At 37.4% G+C, this 19,302-nt stretch overlaps 1 protein-coding gene across 6 annotated transcripts in view; it reads left to right on the forward strand.

Moving 5' to 3' along the window:
- The first annotated feature begins 448 nt into the window (after positions 1-448).
- The window catches only part of gbf1 (golgi brefeldin A resistant guanine nucleotide exchange factor 1), an 80,962-nt gene continuing 62,108 nt past the window's right edge, over positions 449-19,302 (forward strand). For all 6 annotated transcript variants that reach the window (XM_065297286.2, XM_065297282.2, XM_065297284.2 and 3 more), the window contains exons 1-3: positions 449-564; positions 2,510-2,609; positions 2,827-2,893. In XM_065297286.2, the coding sequence (XP_065153358.1) occupies positions 2,514-2,609; positions 2,827-2,893 (163 nt within the window). In that variant the 5' untranslated portion in view covers positions 449-564; positions 2,510-2,513. The remainder of the gene's footprint in view (positions 565-2,509; positions 2,610-2,826; positions 2,894-19,302) is intronic.

A 19,302-nucleotide genomic window follows, 5' to 3' on the forward strand; every position in this document is an offset into this window, starting at 1 on the left:
GGAAAGAATCTGACAATATATTTTTAACAGCTGTTTTATTCGTTTTCTTTATGAAACTGCCTAATGCTAGTAGATCTTCAATACTTTGACAGTAGAGAAACAAACACATGAGTATGCATCTGAACCCTCCTCCAGTGAGGACAGCCCACTGTTTCGTCATCAGTAAATTCAACCAACACTGATTGCAGCCGAAGTCCCGCCTACTTTGATCGCTAAAATGAAAGTCTTATTGTTTTTCTCCAACGAAACATTTTCAGCGATGTAACAATACTTTAATAGATAAAGTGTATATTTTCAATGTAAACTTATGCTGTGTGTTTTGTTACAGGAACGATGGGTCCTCTTTAAAATACACTGAACGTACGGTCGTAGAGTCAAAAGATCATTGGCTGAAACAGTTGCCAGTTAACAAGAAATATCATGGTTGGGTGCGCTGCACCATTTCCACGTCAGTAAGTTTGCCTGTGGAGGAGATTACCCTACCGGTGACAGAATATCAATCTAATTTTCTGCTATAACAGACAAACATCAGGGCATGACAACTCTTCGTGGACCTGTTTAAATGTAAGCCTTTGTTCAACGCAGTTATTTCGCGATTTATATTTTAATGAACACTGCGCCCATTGACCATTCACTTTTAAAACCTGCTAAGCTAGTTAGCCAAATGAGTGGAAATAGACCTGAACGCCATTTTGGATTCGCTGTCTCAAAAACAACAGTGTTTATATTTATTGTCTGTTTTGACAGTTGCATGCAAGGAGAAAGAGACGGAGCCTGTTATTAAACGCAGCGAGAGGGACTTCCTGAAAACTATTTTTTTTGCGTTTGTCAGTGTAGTTTCATAGCGAAAGTCGGTGTGGTAAACAACTTGCTAGCTTGTTGACAGGTTGAAATAGATGCCAGTTTCTGTTTGTTTATTCATAAATCGTTAGATTTCTTTATTGATATTCACATCCGCAAATGGGAGGTTAAGTAGATGCTCATTTTAGTTGTCCGTGACGTTTAAAATCTGCTTTTGCCTTTGACAAGCAATGGTAGCTGTCACAGCTAGCATCCATGCTATCTTACTTGGCCTGCTAATCAATTCAACCTTAAATCAATTTACAATCCTCATAAACCATTGTACATCATATGCTTATTGAAAAGACTGTAGATAGACTGTGTGAAACCACATGCTGATCACATTGTCCAGGTTGTTGGATATGATGGATACATAGCAGTGGGGTTGAGGACTGTCATTAAGATGTTCTCATTAGCATCATGATGTTGGTTGTTAGTACGTGGCTATAAACATTCATGGGTAGGCCCTGGTTGGGAAGCCTACTTGTAGTACATATACACACACTCACCTTAATTCTTATAAACTTATAACCAGTCTGTAAAAAACAGCCAAGTCTTTTACTGTTCTCTACAAATAATCATCCTACCTAATGTAAAGAACATTCTGTAAAAATAAAACCTTGATATCTTTAATATTGGCTGAGAAAGACCATGCCAAAGATTAAAATCAATGAGTGAAATGTAACTTTAGATGTCTTTAATACATAGCCTGTATTTTGCATACAAGGTAGGGCACATTTTGGCATGCAATATTTGTCTAATTACAAGGCTAACATTCCTCTATATCTCAAATGCTAACTATGAAATATTATTGCATTTTATATGTTGACCTTCTTAGCAATTAAACTTTGCTGTATTGGGTGATACAACATCAAGATCAAACTCCATCAAGATCAAAACCACTGTAATTGTTGTGTTGTGTGCAACATTATGGTGTGTTATTTGACATCAACAATGAATGTACTATGTGATCAACCTGGTAAGAAAGCTTAAAGGAATTGTTAAACGAAAAAAATAAAAAAATAAATAACCCCATCATTTTCCTCACCTTAATATTATTCCTGGTGTACATGACTTCCTTTCTTCAGCCAAACACATACTAAATAATATCCCAGCTCTTCCTAGCTTTGTAACAGTATTGAATAGTGGCCGTTGTTTTGAAGGCCATCCATCATTAGGAAAAGAAAATCCATATGACTCTGGTGGGTTTGTCTTTTTAATTAGTTGTAAGAGAAGACGATTCATATTTTAAGTGTATTTGGTGATTGATATGCCGCCTTTGAACGTAAAAACGACTAGATATAAAATGGCGGCACCCAGGCTCCTCTTTGGTACGTAAGATGATCATTGGTTATCATTAGAACCATTTATCCCCAAATCATTCTTCTATGGCATCAGGAAGCACTTTTTTTAAGAGTGTATGCGTTGTGATGAAACGCGCAATTGCGAGACACGCGAGAACCAGCAATCATCTGTACCGACGTGGAGCAGACATGCCAACATTTTTTAACAGCAAATGATGGGGTCATTTTTAATTTCCAGTAAACTATTCCTTTTAAGGTTCTTTTGATAAAGTGCAGTAAACAAATCTCTCTGTTGTATAGCTAGGTTGCTATAGAGTTGTTGTTACTCATGAGTGTGTAATTGCATATTTCTAATTTCACTCTAGATACATGATGGACAAGAATATATACATTGTTCAAGGAGAGATTTCTATTGTTGTTGCTGCTATCAAGAGGAACTCCAGATGGAGTACCCATACTCCTTTGGTAAGCTGCATAGACCTTATAGACATATGAGGAAATGATTTACACATTGACCTTAGAATCGGTTCATCTGTACTATTTAAATGATCCGATTTGTTTTTGAATACACATTCAGTGGCTTTTAATTTCCCTGAAGTCTTGAGTCAATCTAAATGAAACAAAATGTTTTTTAGAAATCATACCGGCGTAATTGTTGTTAACAACTAATTTTGTTTTACAGGATGAAGAACAGGACCCACTTCTCAACAGCTTCAGCAACTTGAAAGAGATTCTCAATAACATAAAAGGTTAGATGTTGCCTTATTTAGGGTTGCACTAGATCAATTCAGATAGTTTTTGAAGTAGGTGTCCAGACAGATTTTAGACCTTTTAAAGTCAGATGGGGGAGAGCGGGTTAAGTTGGCACACTTTTCACACTGTCTATCATTTACCGAGCACCATACATCACAATGGTATAAATCTCATATCAAATAAAAGAAGGAAGTCTTGGGCACATATGTTGTATTCATGACATTTTCATATCTTATCTCATTATGGAGTTGTAGACTAATGAATAGAGAATGTTTACTTGTGATAATTTGTCCCATCGGCGGGTAAGTTGTCACAATAGATTATCTAATAGAAGAACACTACTTATTATGATTATTGATTTTTAATTTGTAAATTCAAACCAGAGCTGGTAATATTAACTCTAGGGCTTTTCACACTGTCCTTAACCCTGGGTTATCTTCGTTCTAAACCCTGTTTTTAACCCTGGGTTAAGGATCGTTTCACACTTTTAATTTAGAAGCAGGGTTATCTCTGAAATTAACCAAGGGTTTTGAAACCCTGCTAGCCATGCTTTTGTGGGCTTAACCATGCATTGTGGTGCCAAACGCACCTTGAGCTAATCAAGGTGTTCAGGGTTGCTTGATAATTATAGACAGGTGTAGGAGCAGAGTTTCTGACACCTGACCCAGGGTTTAGAAATGCACAGTGTGAAACATCATATTATGAATACCCAGGGTTATCTCTTAACCCCTGGTTAAGTATGAACAGTGTGAAGCGTGAAACAGATAACCCAGGATTCCATTTACCCGGGGTTTAGAATAACCTGGAGTTAACTATTTCCAGTTTGAAAAGCATATGACAACTTGCCCCAAAGTCATTAAGACAACTTGCCCCAAACTGACATAGCATGTCAGCTAAAGTATCAAGATACACGTTATTGTCTCTTCTATTTTGTGCAAAATAATAGTTTTTAACATTTATACTGTTGTACTGCATAAATTTTGCTACGTTAGATTAGAGCGATCTTTACCACATGTGAACACGAATTTGACTAGAAGTCGTCGACATACAAAATGTTGATTTTTGAGAGTGCCTCTTGTGCTGGAGTTATGAACAGTGACAACTTACCCCACTCTCCCCTACATTTATCCAGCCACATAGTTCTGTAATCTCAGCTGTCAAAGGTGCAATTTTGTTTGCTTACATTTACCCTAGCTATAAAGATTTGTTTAATAAAAGTCTTCCAGACAAACAAAATATTAAATCATCAAACAAGTGATTTTTGCATTTGCTCACAACACCTTTTCATCCTTTCCGCCATTTGAGACTCTATTTGAACAAGCCGTGTCAGGTGGGACCAAACTAAACAGACTCATTTAGCATTCGCAAAAGTGCTTCTTTCCTGCTACAGAACGAAAGCAAATTTAACCAGGTGTATGCTAAATTTCCTCAGAGGAAAGGGATGGCCTTTTCAAATCAGTCAATATTATCTTTCTCAATGTCTTACTGTTGGGCTTTTATGCCGCCTTATAATTTTTGGGGTCCCATGGAAACTATGTCAGTGTTTGTTCATTAAGTTATCCAAATGCTGCTTAATGAATTGGATTGCAAAGGTAAATGTTATGCTGTGTTGTGCAATTGTTCCTCTGTTCAAAAAGAAATGAAAATTCTCTCTTTGATGCTCCTGGTTATGAAAGAGTATAGTAATCATGTTATAACTGTTCTTAATTTTTTTAATCTACATTTTTTTATTCTCTATATCACCTAAAAACTAGTTTTTTTTTAAGAGCTTAACATTTTCAATGATCTGTGTTTATAAAGTTCTCACTTATATTACATCCAGCATGTTTATAAAATTCATTGTTCCCACGGGTGTTCCAAGTCTGGGAATTTTTTTTCAGTCCAAGTCGTGGAATATTGTAGATTTTTAGTTTCCATTTTTCAAAATGTCTTTTTTCTATACCAATATAATGCACACCCGTGGTGTAACGGCACTCCCGCTTCGTGCCAGGATTGCCACCTTGGGTGTGCATTATTTTTAAATAATTTAACGGTTTGTCGTCTTCTATTCTGTACGAATAAAATATGAAAATCCATTGTTTAAATGCGGAAATTCAGCTTTTTTGTCAGGGAAAAGTCATGGAATTTGACATCTGGCTTAGAGTAGGAACCCTGAAAATGACACAAATCTTAAAGACATTTATAACGTTCGGCGTGATGGCAAATTAAAACAAGTCCTTCAGATTCTGGTTTGGGTGAGAGAGCCACCTCTCACCAACTCTACTACCATGACTTCCCTTTAGTAACCAAACGTCCCGCTCGGCGTGCCTGGTCCGATTCATCATTGTGGATTTCTGTGTGGGTATTAATGGAGGAGTGCGAGTTGATGAGTTCTGGTCTGTCTGCATGTCGTCATTCCTCTGTAATGGATGCCCTGGACGGGGAGCCCTCTCGGGAGCATCGTACCGCTCTGAGATGGACGGCAGCACCTGCGTCTGAACCCTGAAATCTGCCAAACTCCCCCTCTGAACCACTGCAAAGGGCTTGTTAGTTCTCTTGCACTGTGGAACAAGTGTTGGGTTTCATTCACCTACTTCATAATCTTCCATTTACAATGTTATCTTGTTCTGTAAGCCTGGGTAGGGCACAAAAATCATCAGTCAAGGTTGTACTGAACATGTCCATTTAGTTTGTTGATTAATAGCAAATAACATGCAAATAGTCTAGCTTACCATAGCGCCGGTGTTCTTATGTGCACAAACGTCTGTCTGTTTTATTATACAGCAGCATTTGTGTATTTACTGTAGACATTCATCACATAATTAACCCAAACCTCACAGAAAAAATATTGTCTTCTTGTTTGCACATCCGTTTTCATAAGTGCAAGAACTTATAGAATGATATAACGGATTGAAATGGGTGAAAACGATTTTACTGTTTTTTTGGCAGTGGTTGGTCTCCATGTATCATGAATGAATTTTTTTTGTATATTTCTTAAATGGTGTTGGGTGGGCTTTAGTTGGCCAGCTGTCGTCCTAATGAAAGCTTTGCAATTCCATTCTCATTGTGGCCATTTTATCATAGCCAACAACAAAAGCCACCGCCAAAGGAAATGTGGATTAGCCCCAAAGGTTTACTGGCCACTTTCTTTGGCTCGATAAAAGTTTTATTCTCCTTCCTCTGCACCAGGCATTTGATTGGCAGGAACATGTGTCATATGGCGGCAGTATGCAGCTGGAAGTATATCATCTGCAGTTTTGGTTGGGTAAATATAGCAGGGAGTCTTGTCAACTCAAGAGATAGATTGTTCTGGGAAAGGAAGTGTTGTCTCCCTTTCCACCAGCTCTATTCTCTTGAATTTTTGCGTTTGTGAAACAAACCAGTTATTGTTGTTGTATCTCCGAAACATTTGTTGCCACTTTTGCTACCCCACCCACACGCACACCTGATGCAAGCAGTGCATGGTGTACCAGTTTCAGAAACGGACTGCAAAGTTTTTCCCACAATTTGCAATTAGATTTGCATACTGAATATTTTTTATTTCCACAAATTTCAAAGTTTTGCATACTGGTGAAAGTTTAGAGTAGCAAATAAAATGGAAACCACCTATTTCTGCAAGAATTTAGTTTATGATAAAGCACAAAGAGGCCACTATTGTGAGATATAGATGTAGTACTTTTATTTGTTTTTGTATTGAGTGCCAAGGAATCAAACCAAATGTTTTATAAGCACACAAATGCTGGGTGATACGTAAAACGTCTCTGGCCACGGTTCTGTTTTGGCCTGCTGTTAAATGATGCACGGCTTAAAGTTTACATAGATAAGGAATATACTTCTGGTAGCTTCTTTAATCCTTGTACTTGTATATAATGCGTATAGAATTAATGTATATTACATTGCTTTTCTCTTTTGACAACAGAAGCCACTCAAGATGTTCTTGTTAATCCCCTATGGAAATACAAACAGCAACTTTGGGTGACAAATGTGTTGTTTTTTGCTAGCTGTAGTTTTTAAAGTCTTTGTTTTTTAAATCCGCAAACACATTGGGTTTTTGTGATATTGAAGAACTAAGCTTTAGATCTTCTGTCTCGCTTGGTGTATGACTGCTTTATAGAGCTCCCGGTATTTTAAGAGAGATATTCCAGCTGTAAAACGTTGTCTGTTTAACATCAAATTGAGAACTAGGATTCAGTAGGAGGTCAAGTAATTCCCATGGATATTTTTGATATCTGCTTTGTCGTACAAGAGGCAATGGGTATAGAGATGAAAACGATGCATTGAATGAAGATGTCTCACCTGCTCACAGTATTCACTTTTTATACGATGGTGAGCCCCAGCCTTAGTCTTCCTGAAGCTTTGAATCTTTCTAGCAGCCCTCCCCCTCCCTTTGCATCAGAGGTCAGATTTTTGACAAGTCTGCAGAGGAAGACTAAATCCTCTCATTTTTATTCATACAAATGCAGGTATAAAGATGACACCCAATAGATCCAATACCAGAGCTTTATTTGATTGACAACTCTCTCACTTAATCGGAGTCTGTACCCAAAGCCATTCCTCAAATGTGGTATGGTTTTTACCAGTATATGTTTGTTACATGTTGCTTCAATATTAATGATATAATGCACATTAATAGTAACTTTAATTGTGCATTTTTTTTATTGCACTGTTAGTAGGTAGCTAAATTATTACTCTTCTGTTTGTGTGTAAATTTCACAAGTGTCTATCAAGTTTTAGCCCAAAGACCAGAAGATGTTTGTCCACCAAATTGTCTAGTTTACTTTGCCTCTACAAACGTTTTTGTAAGATTCACTTTTCTTGTGTCTCGGGGACCATTTATAAAAAAAAAAAATTCAAGAATGTTTGGCAATTCATTTACATAACGATGGCATTTGGGGCCTGAAACCGCAAACTTTTAAGAACAGCTTTCAAAGCACAAGTTTTTGAAAACAATAAAATGCTAATTTTTCCATTTGTAAAGCTGCTTGCGACAATGTAAACTGTAAAATTGCTATACAAATTAATTAAAAACACAAAGGCAAAACTAAAATAAAAAGCTAATGTGATGACAAAAGTCAGAAAACAAAACGCAACAAATCTACCAACCTGGGGTGCGTTTCTCGAACAATGACGTAACTCGCTGCTGAACCACCATAGTTAGATGCAAAAACGAACTACCTTGTCAAGACCCGAAAACATAGTAACTTTGTCGCACATTCGTCTTTTGAACCATGTTGGTTCGACAACATAGTTGATGATGTCACATGGGAGGTAGAGTACTAATTAATCTGTTCAAATCGATTTAATGTCAGATTACTGCTGTAAATAACATATATTGCACAGGACGACTGATTTTGTTATCGTTATTTAGTTATCTGTTGTTTTTTTAAAGATATTTAATTCATGCTCAAGTTCCCTCTTACGTCACTCCTCCCAGGGATTCCCCAGGGTCTTACAGATCGGTTTTCAAATGCAGCACTTTAATTCTGTTTACAAACTTAGACGTAAAATAATTTTTTAATATATTTAGAATGATGGATATACGTTGTACTACATGTTTTTTGTTTATTTTGTTCAAAAGCATGATCAGCGTAAGTCTATTATAATAACAAGGAACTATGCTTCTAACGACAGGTGAAGAGCTGTCGTTCAAACTACACAAGTTTGCGATGCAGCTTGCGAATGTTCGTTTGAACTATGGTTTTGGGAAACACCAAATCGTTGAACTTTGTCAGTAACGACGAAACTTACGACATTAGTTTGTTAACGATGCTTTTGGGAAAAGCACCCCTGAAAAGGTTGCGTTAATGGAAAAGTTATCACTAATTGGACAACACTAATTTGTTGTTGGATTTGTTGTGTTTATTTTTAGATTTGCCTTGGTGTTTCTTTTTGTTGTCGTTTTGATTTTGGATTTGTTGTTTTTCCCTCTCGGTCAACGTAGTTTAGAAATCATGTGATGTCGCCAACTACTGGTCTGGCATGCATAATACAGTGTTTTGGGAAAAACTTCTTGGTTTTTAGCACATCATTGTTGTGTAAACGTACCCTCAATCTTAACATGCATGTAAAGTGTCCTAGAGCTCAAGGTCAAGTGTTAGCAGGCTTACAGCTGTGCCTGTGTGCCGCTGTCCCAGCATGGTTTTCGTTCGGGGCATGTGGGAATATCCTGCTCTCTTGAGACCCTATGGACTCTCCTGCCATTTGATATCCGCATGTATATCATACCCAGATGAATTGCAGGAATGTTCTCCGCTCAACACTGAGATCATAGAGATCATAATTTTGTTGAGACCGCCACATATGTAAATACTGTATGTTTACTTATGGCATGAGCAGCAAAAAATTCCTGTTTGTGTTTAAATGTATACCGTACTGATTATTTAAAAAAAGTACTGTCATAATGTGCTGTTAAGCAGCAATAACCTATTAATAATATCTATATATCTATATATATTTTATGTGGCCAATCAGCTGTTGTCTCAATAATCTGTAAGTCTACATGGGTCAGGCAAAAAAAACACATGGGGGTCGGCCAATCATGTCCTTGGTAACGTCATCTGAGACCGCAAACAAATAGTAAGTAGAGTGTTCTCAATATTGAATGTGATGATTGCTCCTGCAGGGACATCACTTAACGTTTTAAATTACAGAATAATATGGAAAGAATTTGAAGTTCTGCTTGACACGTTTATCCTACATGACCCTTATTTTTGTGTACTTCTGTTCAAGCTCTTATGCATCTTACCATATTAACCTAATTTGAACTTTTATCATGAACTTTTAATTCTAAGCTAAAGGTTTAAATGTTGGGTACCATTCACAATCAGATGAAAGTGCCGGAAGGAATTTACAACTGCTGTCCCCTGAGGTGGAAGGCCTCCTTCCATTACACCAAATCTGGCATCACGGGTTTCCATCACAAAACAATCAACTGTCCCCGAGTCGTCCTTGCCGCATTCGTCTGCGCATCTTAATGAGATCTAAGAGCAAGGGATGCATCACTTTTTAATGTTTGGCCTTGTAACTGATCCCACATGTTGTTGATTTTGCTGACTTGTTGACAAGCCTAAATTATTGTTCGTATGAAAGTTTACTGCAGTATGTCACCATGGTTTACTGTTAGATTGAGTTGTAGAGATGGCTAACAAAAGTAGTAGCCTAAGCCTATAGGGATGTAAATGTATACTGCACTCCAAAAGTTACTCCTGTAAGTGTTGAGGACTTTTGACTGAAGCCTCTAAAAATGTACATCAAGTTTTTAAAAAAATGCCGCAATCATTCCCAAAATTAAAAATGAGACCCAATTTTGAGCTATCGTTTATTGTTTACTACAGGAATAAATTAATGTGAAATTTAGATTGTTGTACTTAGGATGTCTTGGCCATCCCTAGCTTCTCATATGTAGGTGTGTTGAAGTGTGACTTTAGCACTGTAAATCCAGACTACATGCTTCATATGTAAGTAATCCGTCCCTGTGGTAAGTTTAACACCCCTCGGCATTGTGCTGGTGTCACTCGGGGTGGCAGCGTGCTCATCATGGCCTCTGTCCCGCTGCAATAAAATGCTCCATAAGTCGTGATGATGGATGCTTGTCTCCTCTCTGCCAAGCAGCCACCCAGTGCTAGTTAGTAGCTGTAAATCTGGCCAGTTAGCAGTGCTCTAACCGGAGACTGACAGTCAGGGCTTAGGTCCGGTGTTAGGTGGGGATGCAACTGTTGTCCTGTTTCGGTGCCTCTCAACAATGTGCTGAGTGCATCCAGGGGCCCAGCGTGCAAAACTATTAATCATTCTGGGGCTGTGAAAATCTCGCAGGTGGGTACGTGTGTATGGTTGAGATGGTGGAGGTGGGGGGGAGGTCGATATAATAATGGGAACATTGGAAAACATGAGTCCTGACTTTAACACATCTAAACTCACCAACCCTTGGGCTCTATAGAGGAAACTTTAAAAGTGTGTGAGCTGCAAGGCTAAAACTATAAAGGCCAAAGAAGTGAAATACATTCTGTGGTGTCATACAATGTGTATCAAGATAAAATCTGGTTTTGTCTGTAGGTTTTAGTTGGTGCTTACTTTGAAAGTTGGTTGAAAGTAATAGAATATATAAATAAGATTTATAACAAGTTTGTTACAAGCAGGATTTTCTACTTTATAATTGTGTCTGTGTTTTTTTGTCACTACTTTTTTGTGGGTTTTATGTTTCATGTTACAAACATTATAAAGAGTTGCAGGGGTGATGTATTTTGCAAAACCCAGAAATTGGTTTGCATTATAGCACTTAGGGAGTGCTAAGATCTTGGGATAACACAAGTTCGAGATATTGTCACGTTATATTGTACAATATAAAATACACCAGTGTTACCCCCCCCCCCACTTGTGATCTTTTCCTCTTTAAGATGTTTTCTGAGACTTTAAATGTCATCAATGGGGATGTGAATTTCGTTGCGTTGCATCCTCAAATTTTAAAGTGCAGGCTGTCAGTCCAAGCGGGAGGAATTATGATAATGTTCCTCTTTACTACATGTCTACATCACCAATCCCAGGAAGTAAACTGTTGCCTACAATGTAGGGCTGTAGTCAACCAAAGAAATGCTTATTCGACCAAAGTCCTCTCCTGCGCATCGATTAGTCGACTAAAAATAAAAAAAGACGCAATGTTTTGATTTGAACATTTATTAAACAATTGTCATAGAGAATTTATAAAACAACAACGAAAAAACATCAATAATAATACATAAAACTATAATAATACAATTCTTTGAAAATTAAGTGATAATTTTTTACTGCAAAGTGAGGAGCTCTGTACTAGGTCTATAGTGACAGTCACAATCGCGCACCTGACCACACCCGCACGCTACAAAAAATATAACTGCTAAAACTGCCAAATAATGAAAACTCATAAAAGCTTTCGTTTATACAGGCTGTATATTTTCTTTAATTTAAAGCTATGGGTTGACTTTTGTCCAGCCGATCTACAACCCCAAAACAGAAAAAGTTGGGACATAGTAGAAATTGTGAGTAAAAAAGGAATGGAATAATTTACAAATCTCATAAACTTATATTTTATTCACAGTAGAATATAGATAACATATCAAATGTTGAAAGTAAGATATTTTGAAATGTCATGCCAAATATTGGCTCATTTTGGATTTCATGAGAGCTACACATTCCAAAAAAAGTTGGGACAGGTAGCAATAAGAGGCCAGAAAAGTTAAATGTGCATATAAGGAACAGCTGGAGGAGGACCAATGTTTAGGAATAGGAATGTTGTCCTATTCTTGTCTAATACAGACTTCTAGTTGCTCAACTGTCTTAGGTCTTCTTTGTCGCATCTTCCGCTTTATGATGCACCAATTATTTTCTTTGGGTGAAAGATCTGGACTGCAGGCTGGCCATTTCAGTACTCAGGTCCTTCTTCTACGCAGTCTTGATGTTGTAATTGATGCAGTATGTTGTCTGGCGTTGTCATGTTGGAAAATGCAAGGTCTTCCCTGAAAGAGACGACGTCTGAATGGGATCATATGTATCTAGAACTTGGATAAACCTTTCAGCATTGATGGTGCCTTTCCAGATGTGTAAGCTGCCCATGATACACGTACTCATGCAACCCCAAACCATCAGAGATGCAAGTTTCTGAAATGAGCGCTAATAACAACTTGGGTTGTCCTTGTCCTCTTTAGTCCGGATGAAATGGCGTCCCAGTTTTCTAAAAAGAACTTCAAATTTTGATTTGTTGGACCACAGAACAGTTTTCCACCTTGCCAAAGTCCATTTTAAATGAGCCTTGCCCAGGGAAAACGCCTGTGCTTCTGGATCATATTTAGATATGGCTTCTTTTTTGACCTATAGAGTTTTAGCTGGCAACAGCGAATGACAAGGTGGATTGTGTTCACTGACAATGTTTTCTGGAAGTATTCCTGAGCCCATGTTATGATTTCCATTCCAGTAGCATTCCTGTATGTGATGCAGTGTCGTCTAAGAGCCTAAAGATCACGGGCATCCAGTATGGTTTTTCAGCCTTGACCCTTACGCACAGAGATTGTTCCAGATTCTCTGAATCTTTGAATGGTATTATGCACTGTAGATGATGATAACTTCAATCTCATTGCATTTTTTCTCTGAGAAGCTCAGAAAACTATTTTTCGCTGCAGCATTGGGGGAATTGGTGATTCTCTGCCCATCTTGACCTCTGAGAGACACTGCCATTCTGAGAGGCTCTTTTTATACCCAATCATGTTGCCAATTGACCTAATAAGTTGCAAATTGGTCTTTCAACTGTTCCTTATATGTATATTAAAATTTTCTGGCCTCTCATTGCTACCTGTCCCAACTTTTTTTGGAATGTGTAGCTCTCATGAGATCCAAAATGTGCCAATATTTGGCATGACATTTCAAAATATCTTACTTTCAACATTTGATATGTTATCTATATTCTACTGTGAATAAAATATAAGCTTATGAGATTTGTAAATTATTCCATTCCTTTTTTACTCACAATTTCTACTGTGTCCCAACTTTTTCTGTTTTGGGGTTGTAGGTGTTTTAAAACAAACACACACACAAACACACTCAAAAATAGCCTAAAAACAATCCTAATAATAATAGGCTGTATAGTAGGATGGCCTATAGGTTTATTATGTTTTTGTTACATTATTTAAGTTATTTTTAAACGTGTCAATTGTACAAATAAAAACAAAAACATAAGTCCAGCAAACGCCGAATCGGAGGACAAATGGCTCCTTAGTTTCGAAATGGTTTGGGTAAAAGGTGATCGTGTTGAAAATAAAGCCGTTTGTCTAGTGTTAGAAGCTCATTTGAAACATTGCCGCAGCTCATTTAAGAAAATGACAGCTCCGAAGAGACTCCACTTTAGTTTGAGATACAATAAAGAAAGAAGATGATCATCATCACCGTATCTGTTACCACTGAAATGTAGATGTAATATATTTCCAAATCTAAGCACGTCGTATGCGGAATGTTGCTGAATAGACTGGAACACAATAAAACTAATGGATAAAACAGGCACCTTAAGAATGCGTAAAAGACACACCAGCCATGGCGGGTCTAACTCACTGTGTGCGAGAAATGCCCTTGTCATCTTCTAGAACGAACGCAGCAAAGATATTAAATGCTAATGTATGAGGCATATAGGCATATGCTGAGTTTTATTAATTGATAACGAGGTGCGTTCTAGTTAACAATGCAATGCAAGTGAACGCGCCGTGTTGGCGCCTCCATGCGCGGTTATTATATTGTCTGCTATATTTGCTTTTTATTTAAAAGTTATTAAATACATGCAGTTGGTTGCTGAAACATTTATTAAAATTAAGAAACAATTTATACAAAACGAAATTCACTTTAAAGAAATGCTTTCTATAAAGCAAAACTTAGTTAAAGGGACACTTCACCCATTTGCATTAAGCTTTGTATAGTTAGAACCCAAGGCATGTTTTTGAATGGTCATGCATCATTTCCTCAGTTGCCACTGAGACAGGAGAAATACAGATTTCAGTGTTGCACTTCCTTCTTTCGATGATGTAAAAATCATCATTTTGCATCATTGAAAGAAGGAAGTCCAATATCTTTGTTGAGGGGATGAGACTACAAACACCCCTTTTCTTGGTCAAATAGGCACCAAATTCTAAATGTATGTTACATTTCGACTACAGATATGACACACTTTCAATAAAGATTAATGTTTCTACGGGTGAAATGCTCCTTTAAGTGGTAATAATAATGTCTGAGGATTTACAAAACAAAACTTAATCTGCAATTTACCTATAGCCTAAAAGACGTAAATGTTAATAATTTGGAACACAAGAAATAAATATCAAGGAGTAAATCAATGAAAATTTCTTTATTGGTGAAAATAAATAAATTATGCAACTGGTCAACCAATGAAAATCTCAGGCGACAAAGTCGGCATCGACCGATTAGTCGACTAAACAACTAAAGTTGACAGCCCTTCTACAATCTGTTTGTTGTAGTCCAAGAAAATTGAACTTTGTTTGAGAAGATAACTCTTGTCATCATTTACTTTGGGGTGTGTACCTTGTGCATATCGTTAACGTACTAATCAGGGATGCTAAACAATTAATCGCGATTAATTGTTAGCAGAATAAAAGTTTTTGTTTACATCACATATGTGTGTAAACTGTGTATAATAAATATTTATATATATAAATATGAACACATTCATGTATAATTTTAAGAAAAAAAAGTATATATTAAGTATTTATATTTATATATAATATAAATTATACATAAATATACAAATGTATATACACATGTAAAAATTTCTAAAACATATACATGCATGTGTGTACATTTATTTATACAAAGTTTTTATACACAGTTCACACACATATATGATGTAAACAAAAACTTTTATTCTGCTAACGATTAATCGCGATTAATCGTTAAGCATCCCTAGTACTAATACACACACATCAAAGGAAATGTAAAAACGTGTATCTTTAATATTACTGCACAGGCAATTTTTCTCCTTCACGTTTTTATTGTTGCGTTTCTTTCTCGTCTGTCTTGTCAAAGTCCTGCATTAAAACTTTGCTCCAGAGGTTTATGCTTCATTGATAATATTGCATAGAGACGCAATGTGGTATCTTTAACATGTTGATTAAGCGCATTACATTTTTACATCCACAGCGGTCAAAGTTCAAAAATATAAAATGTGCTTCACAGTCTCCTACACACGCACACTTGCCTCATAGAGAGAGAGAGAGAGAGAGAGATGCATGCGCACACTCACTGCTTTTTAAAATAATTGTTTATTTGTTTTATGCATCGATGCAGAAACCTCACCATCGCAATGCATTGTAAAAGTGATTATATTCAACAGCCCTAATCATTAAGCATGAAAATCTCAATAGCAATACATTTTGGACACAATTCCTATAAAAGATTCATCCACAATTTTATTAGGAAACCTTTTTTTGTATTTGACAAAGTTTTGAGTTTAAGTTGTCAGAAGCTTGGCGTTGATGTTAAAGTCGAGTGACAGTGGTGTAATATGCTTATAGACTAAGGTTAGATTTTTATTTGTAGTCAATGCATTTGGACAATAAAATGTATGCTAATTTGTGAAGATTATTTTTGCTGGATAAAACATGTAAGCATTATAATGTTTTTTGATCACAGAGAGTTGCCTACATCATCCCTGCTGCTCTCTATTTTATTGCATAGAAAATTTAGATGTATTAGATGAAGGATCCACTCATTTATTCAGCCCATATTAAGCCCTGGTTTGTGTAAATATTAAAGATGATCTCTTCATACGCTTACATAATTGAAGGAATAGATGGTAAAGCACAATTGTAAAGCACAGACGTTGTATCACAGTGATTTTTGTGTAACGTTACACTACACTATATATGTTGGATTTTTATGGTGGTTATTGTTATTTACCACTCATATCAACAAAACCATTTTGGCTTGCCCATTTACCTAACTTCTCAATTAATAATGGACTGTACCGACCGATAGATGTACAGTGGTAGTTCTGTGTGGCACTGAGGAAGAATTGATTTGTACTTGAGACTCTGAGAACAGTCAGACTCCTCTTGTGGAGAGTGGTGAAGACATGCTAATTGACTCAAGTTACACTGGCAGCTTTTGTTGTGAGGTCTGCAGTAATCCCTCATCAGCACCGCAGATGATGATTAGCAAACAAGACTGTTTAATTACTTTCTGCCTTCTGAATTAATTTTGCTCTCATGTAAACAGAGCTTCTGCTGATCTGAGAGCAGTGCTCCTTCAATGCAGCATAAAATGTCCTTCAAACCAGCTTTGACTTATTCGCTCATCATGTAAGGAGGTGTGGTGAATGTCTCGTTTTCAAAATCATGTTTAACCCTAAAATTCATTTCTGCAAATATATTATAGTATATTTATAGTAGTTCACCCAAATATAATACAGTTTTATATTAAAATGCAATCATGTTTTATTGTGGTATGGGTCCATGGTGAAGCTCCAAAAAACACATCCATCCATCAAGTATTAATTTTTTATTGGAAAAACTTATATCGGGGAAAATTATAATTAACGAATTATCACCCAGGATTAATTGGCATTAATAGGACAAAGCTGTTTTTGTGTCATTCACTACAACAATGAAGTAACTTTGTGCGACCCACCTGATCCCACTGTGTGACCCACTAGTTCAGGGGTGGGCAACTCCTGGTCCTGAGGGCCAGTGTCCCTGCAGGGTTTAGCTCCAACCCTAATCAAACACAGCTGAAAAATTGAATTGAAGTCTTCAGGACTGTTTGAAAATGACATTCAGGTGTGTTTGATTAAGGTTGAAGCTAAACTCTGCAGGACTGTGGCCCTCGATGCCCAGCCCTGCACTAGTTGGACTGACCCACAGTTTGAAAACCCCTGATGTACATGACACTGTAAGTTTCTGTAAATGTGCCAGTGTTAGCCAGCAGGCTAATTTTCAACTGTAGTCCATAGATATATATGTGCATAGATGCTACATTCTGTAGTTTCAGATACAAATCTGCTAAGTCTGGTAGGCTTGCTGCGATAGTCTCTATAACCGGTGATACCGTCTTTCGCGACACCGTCTTTCACTGTCGTTTTGATTTTTTTTGTAAATAAATCAGTTCGTGTTTGCTCTCTCCAAGGGCGCACTCCACTGATCTATATAAATGACTGGATTGCGCATAGAACGCTTGACGTAACTGCATGAGGTGAAGCCAGCGCAGAGTTCGAGCCGCCATCTTGGTATACCCAACCGGCAGAGAGCGTCATTGACTTCCATTCAAAATCATGATCAAAATGTACCCCCTTTACAGCGTATCAGTTACACGAGGTTAATTTTTAGGATATGTGTACGTTAATTATTTGTTAATTCTGGTGTTATTTGCAATGTTTATGTTTTAATCGGGCAGGATAATGGATTTATAAAAAACTGTTAAGGTGAGTGTGTCTGTTGCATTTGTTAATGACACGGGTATACATAAAGTTTTTTTGACATTCAGCTACACTGTGACGGTCAGTGTTATTTCTCTAAATAAGTTTAGGTAACTTGTAAGTTTACAACCTAATTACAAAACTAGCAAATTATTGCATGCACATACGGTACAAAGCATGATTATTTATTTTGATTTCAGAATGAGCACGTTTATTGTCATTAAAACTAAATATGTCTGCTGATCTGATACTGTAATAAAGATGATATAATAACCGATTAAAACGCAAAATGTACAACTTTCAGTAAATAACTATTTACATGCTTAGGACGTTTGTGTTGTAATAATGTACATGGTAACTTCACATATAAAAACGAAGACGAGTAAAGTGATGTTTTATCCCTAAAATCTGATAACGTCCATTGATTTAATAAAACGTTTGGGTATACCAACATGGGGACGCGGTGGCTTCACAAGTGTGACGTCATGCGCAATCCAGTCATTTATATAGATCAGTGGCGCACTCACATTATCCAAACCAAACCATGCCCCAGCGCGATTGTCACCTCCCTACTCCCCCAGGTGCACGCACTCACACTGTACTTTTTATCGATCCGAGTCCGGGCGCGCTTTCGTCATTAAGATGCGTTTGTTTTGAAAAAAGCAGGAAGTAAAGCTCTCTCTTAACACTGGAACCCACCGTAATGATAAGTCTGTGTTTTTTATTCTGAGTCATTTGGTGCGCGATTACAGACAGCCCTCTCACATGTCATCATATTGCTTAGTTGATCTGTCACGTGTGCAGCTCGGACATTCATGTAACCCCGCTGCGCGCATCAAAAGGTTTTTACGGAGGCAGATGAAGGTGAGTGGTCACGCAACTGACGTCTTCACCTTTTGAATCGCGCTCAGGCGCGATTGCACTCACACCACAGCCTTCCGTGCCTGAGCCCAAGTGAACCGCGCTCCGGCCCACCTTTGCAACCTGGCCGCGGCGCGATTAACCAATCCGCGCCCGGGCACGGAACAGAGCGATCACACTAGTCAAACAAACCAGGCTTTGGGGGTCAAACGCGCCCAAGCGCGGTTTGGTTTGGATAGTGTGAGTGCGCCCTAACAAAACTAAATGAATGTGTCTTCTGCCTAAATTCAGCGGAGCTGAACGAGCGTCACATCACAGAGCAGCAGGTGTCAGATTTAATTTATTACTTTCAGAGTGTGCGAGGCAAGCTGACTGACCAGACGATGGCAGAGGCCGCGTGCTTACTCGTTTTTGTTATAATATGCGTATATAATGCAAGAAAAGTTTTTCAATAATAATAATAATAATAATAATAATAATAATAATAAACCTTTTATTCAAGCAGCGCTTTAAGAGACGATTAATCAGCTTGGGACTGGTGGATTTCTGTCAAAAGTACATGCGCACATTGACTTAAGCACTTGATTAAACCACCTTTTGCACTTGCATTGCATGCAGATTCATACGTGA

The sequence above is a fragment of the Paramisgurnus dabryanus genome, chromosome 20 (genome assembly GCF_030506205.2).
Source record: "Paramisgurnus dabryanus chromosome 20, PD_genome_1.1, whole genome shotgun sequence".
Lineage (NCBI taxonomy): Eukaryota > Metazoa > Chordata > Actinopteri > Cypriniformes > Cobitidae > Paramisgurnus > Paramisgurnus dabryanus.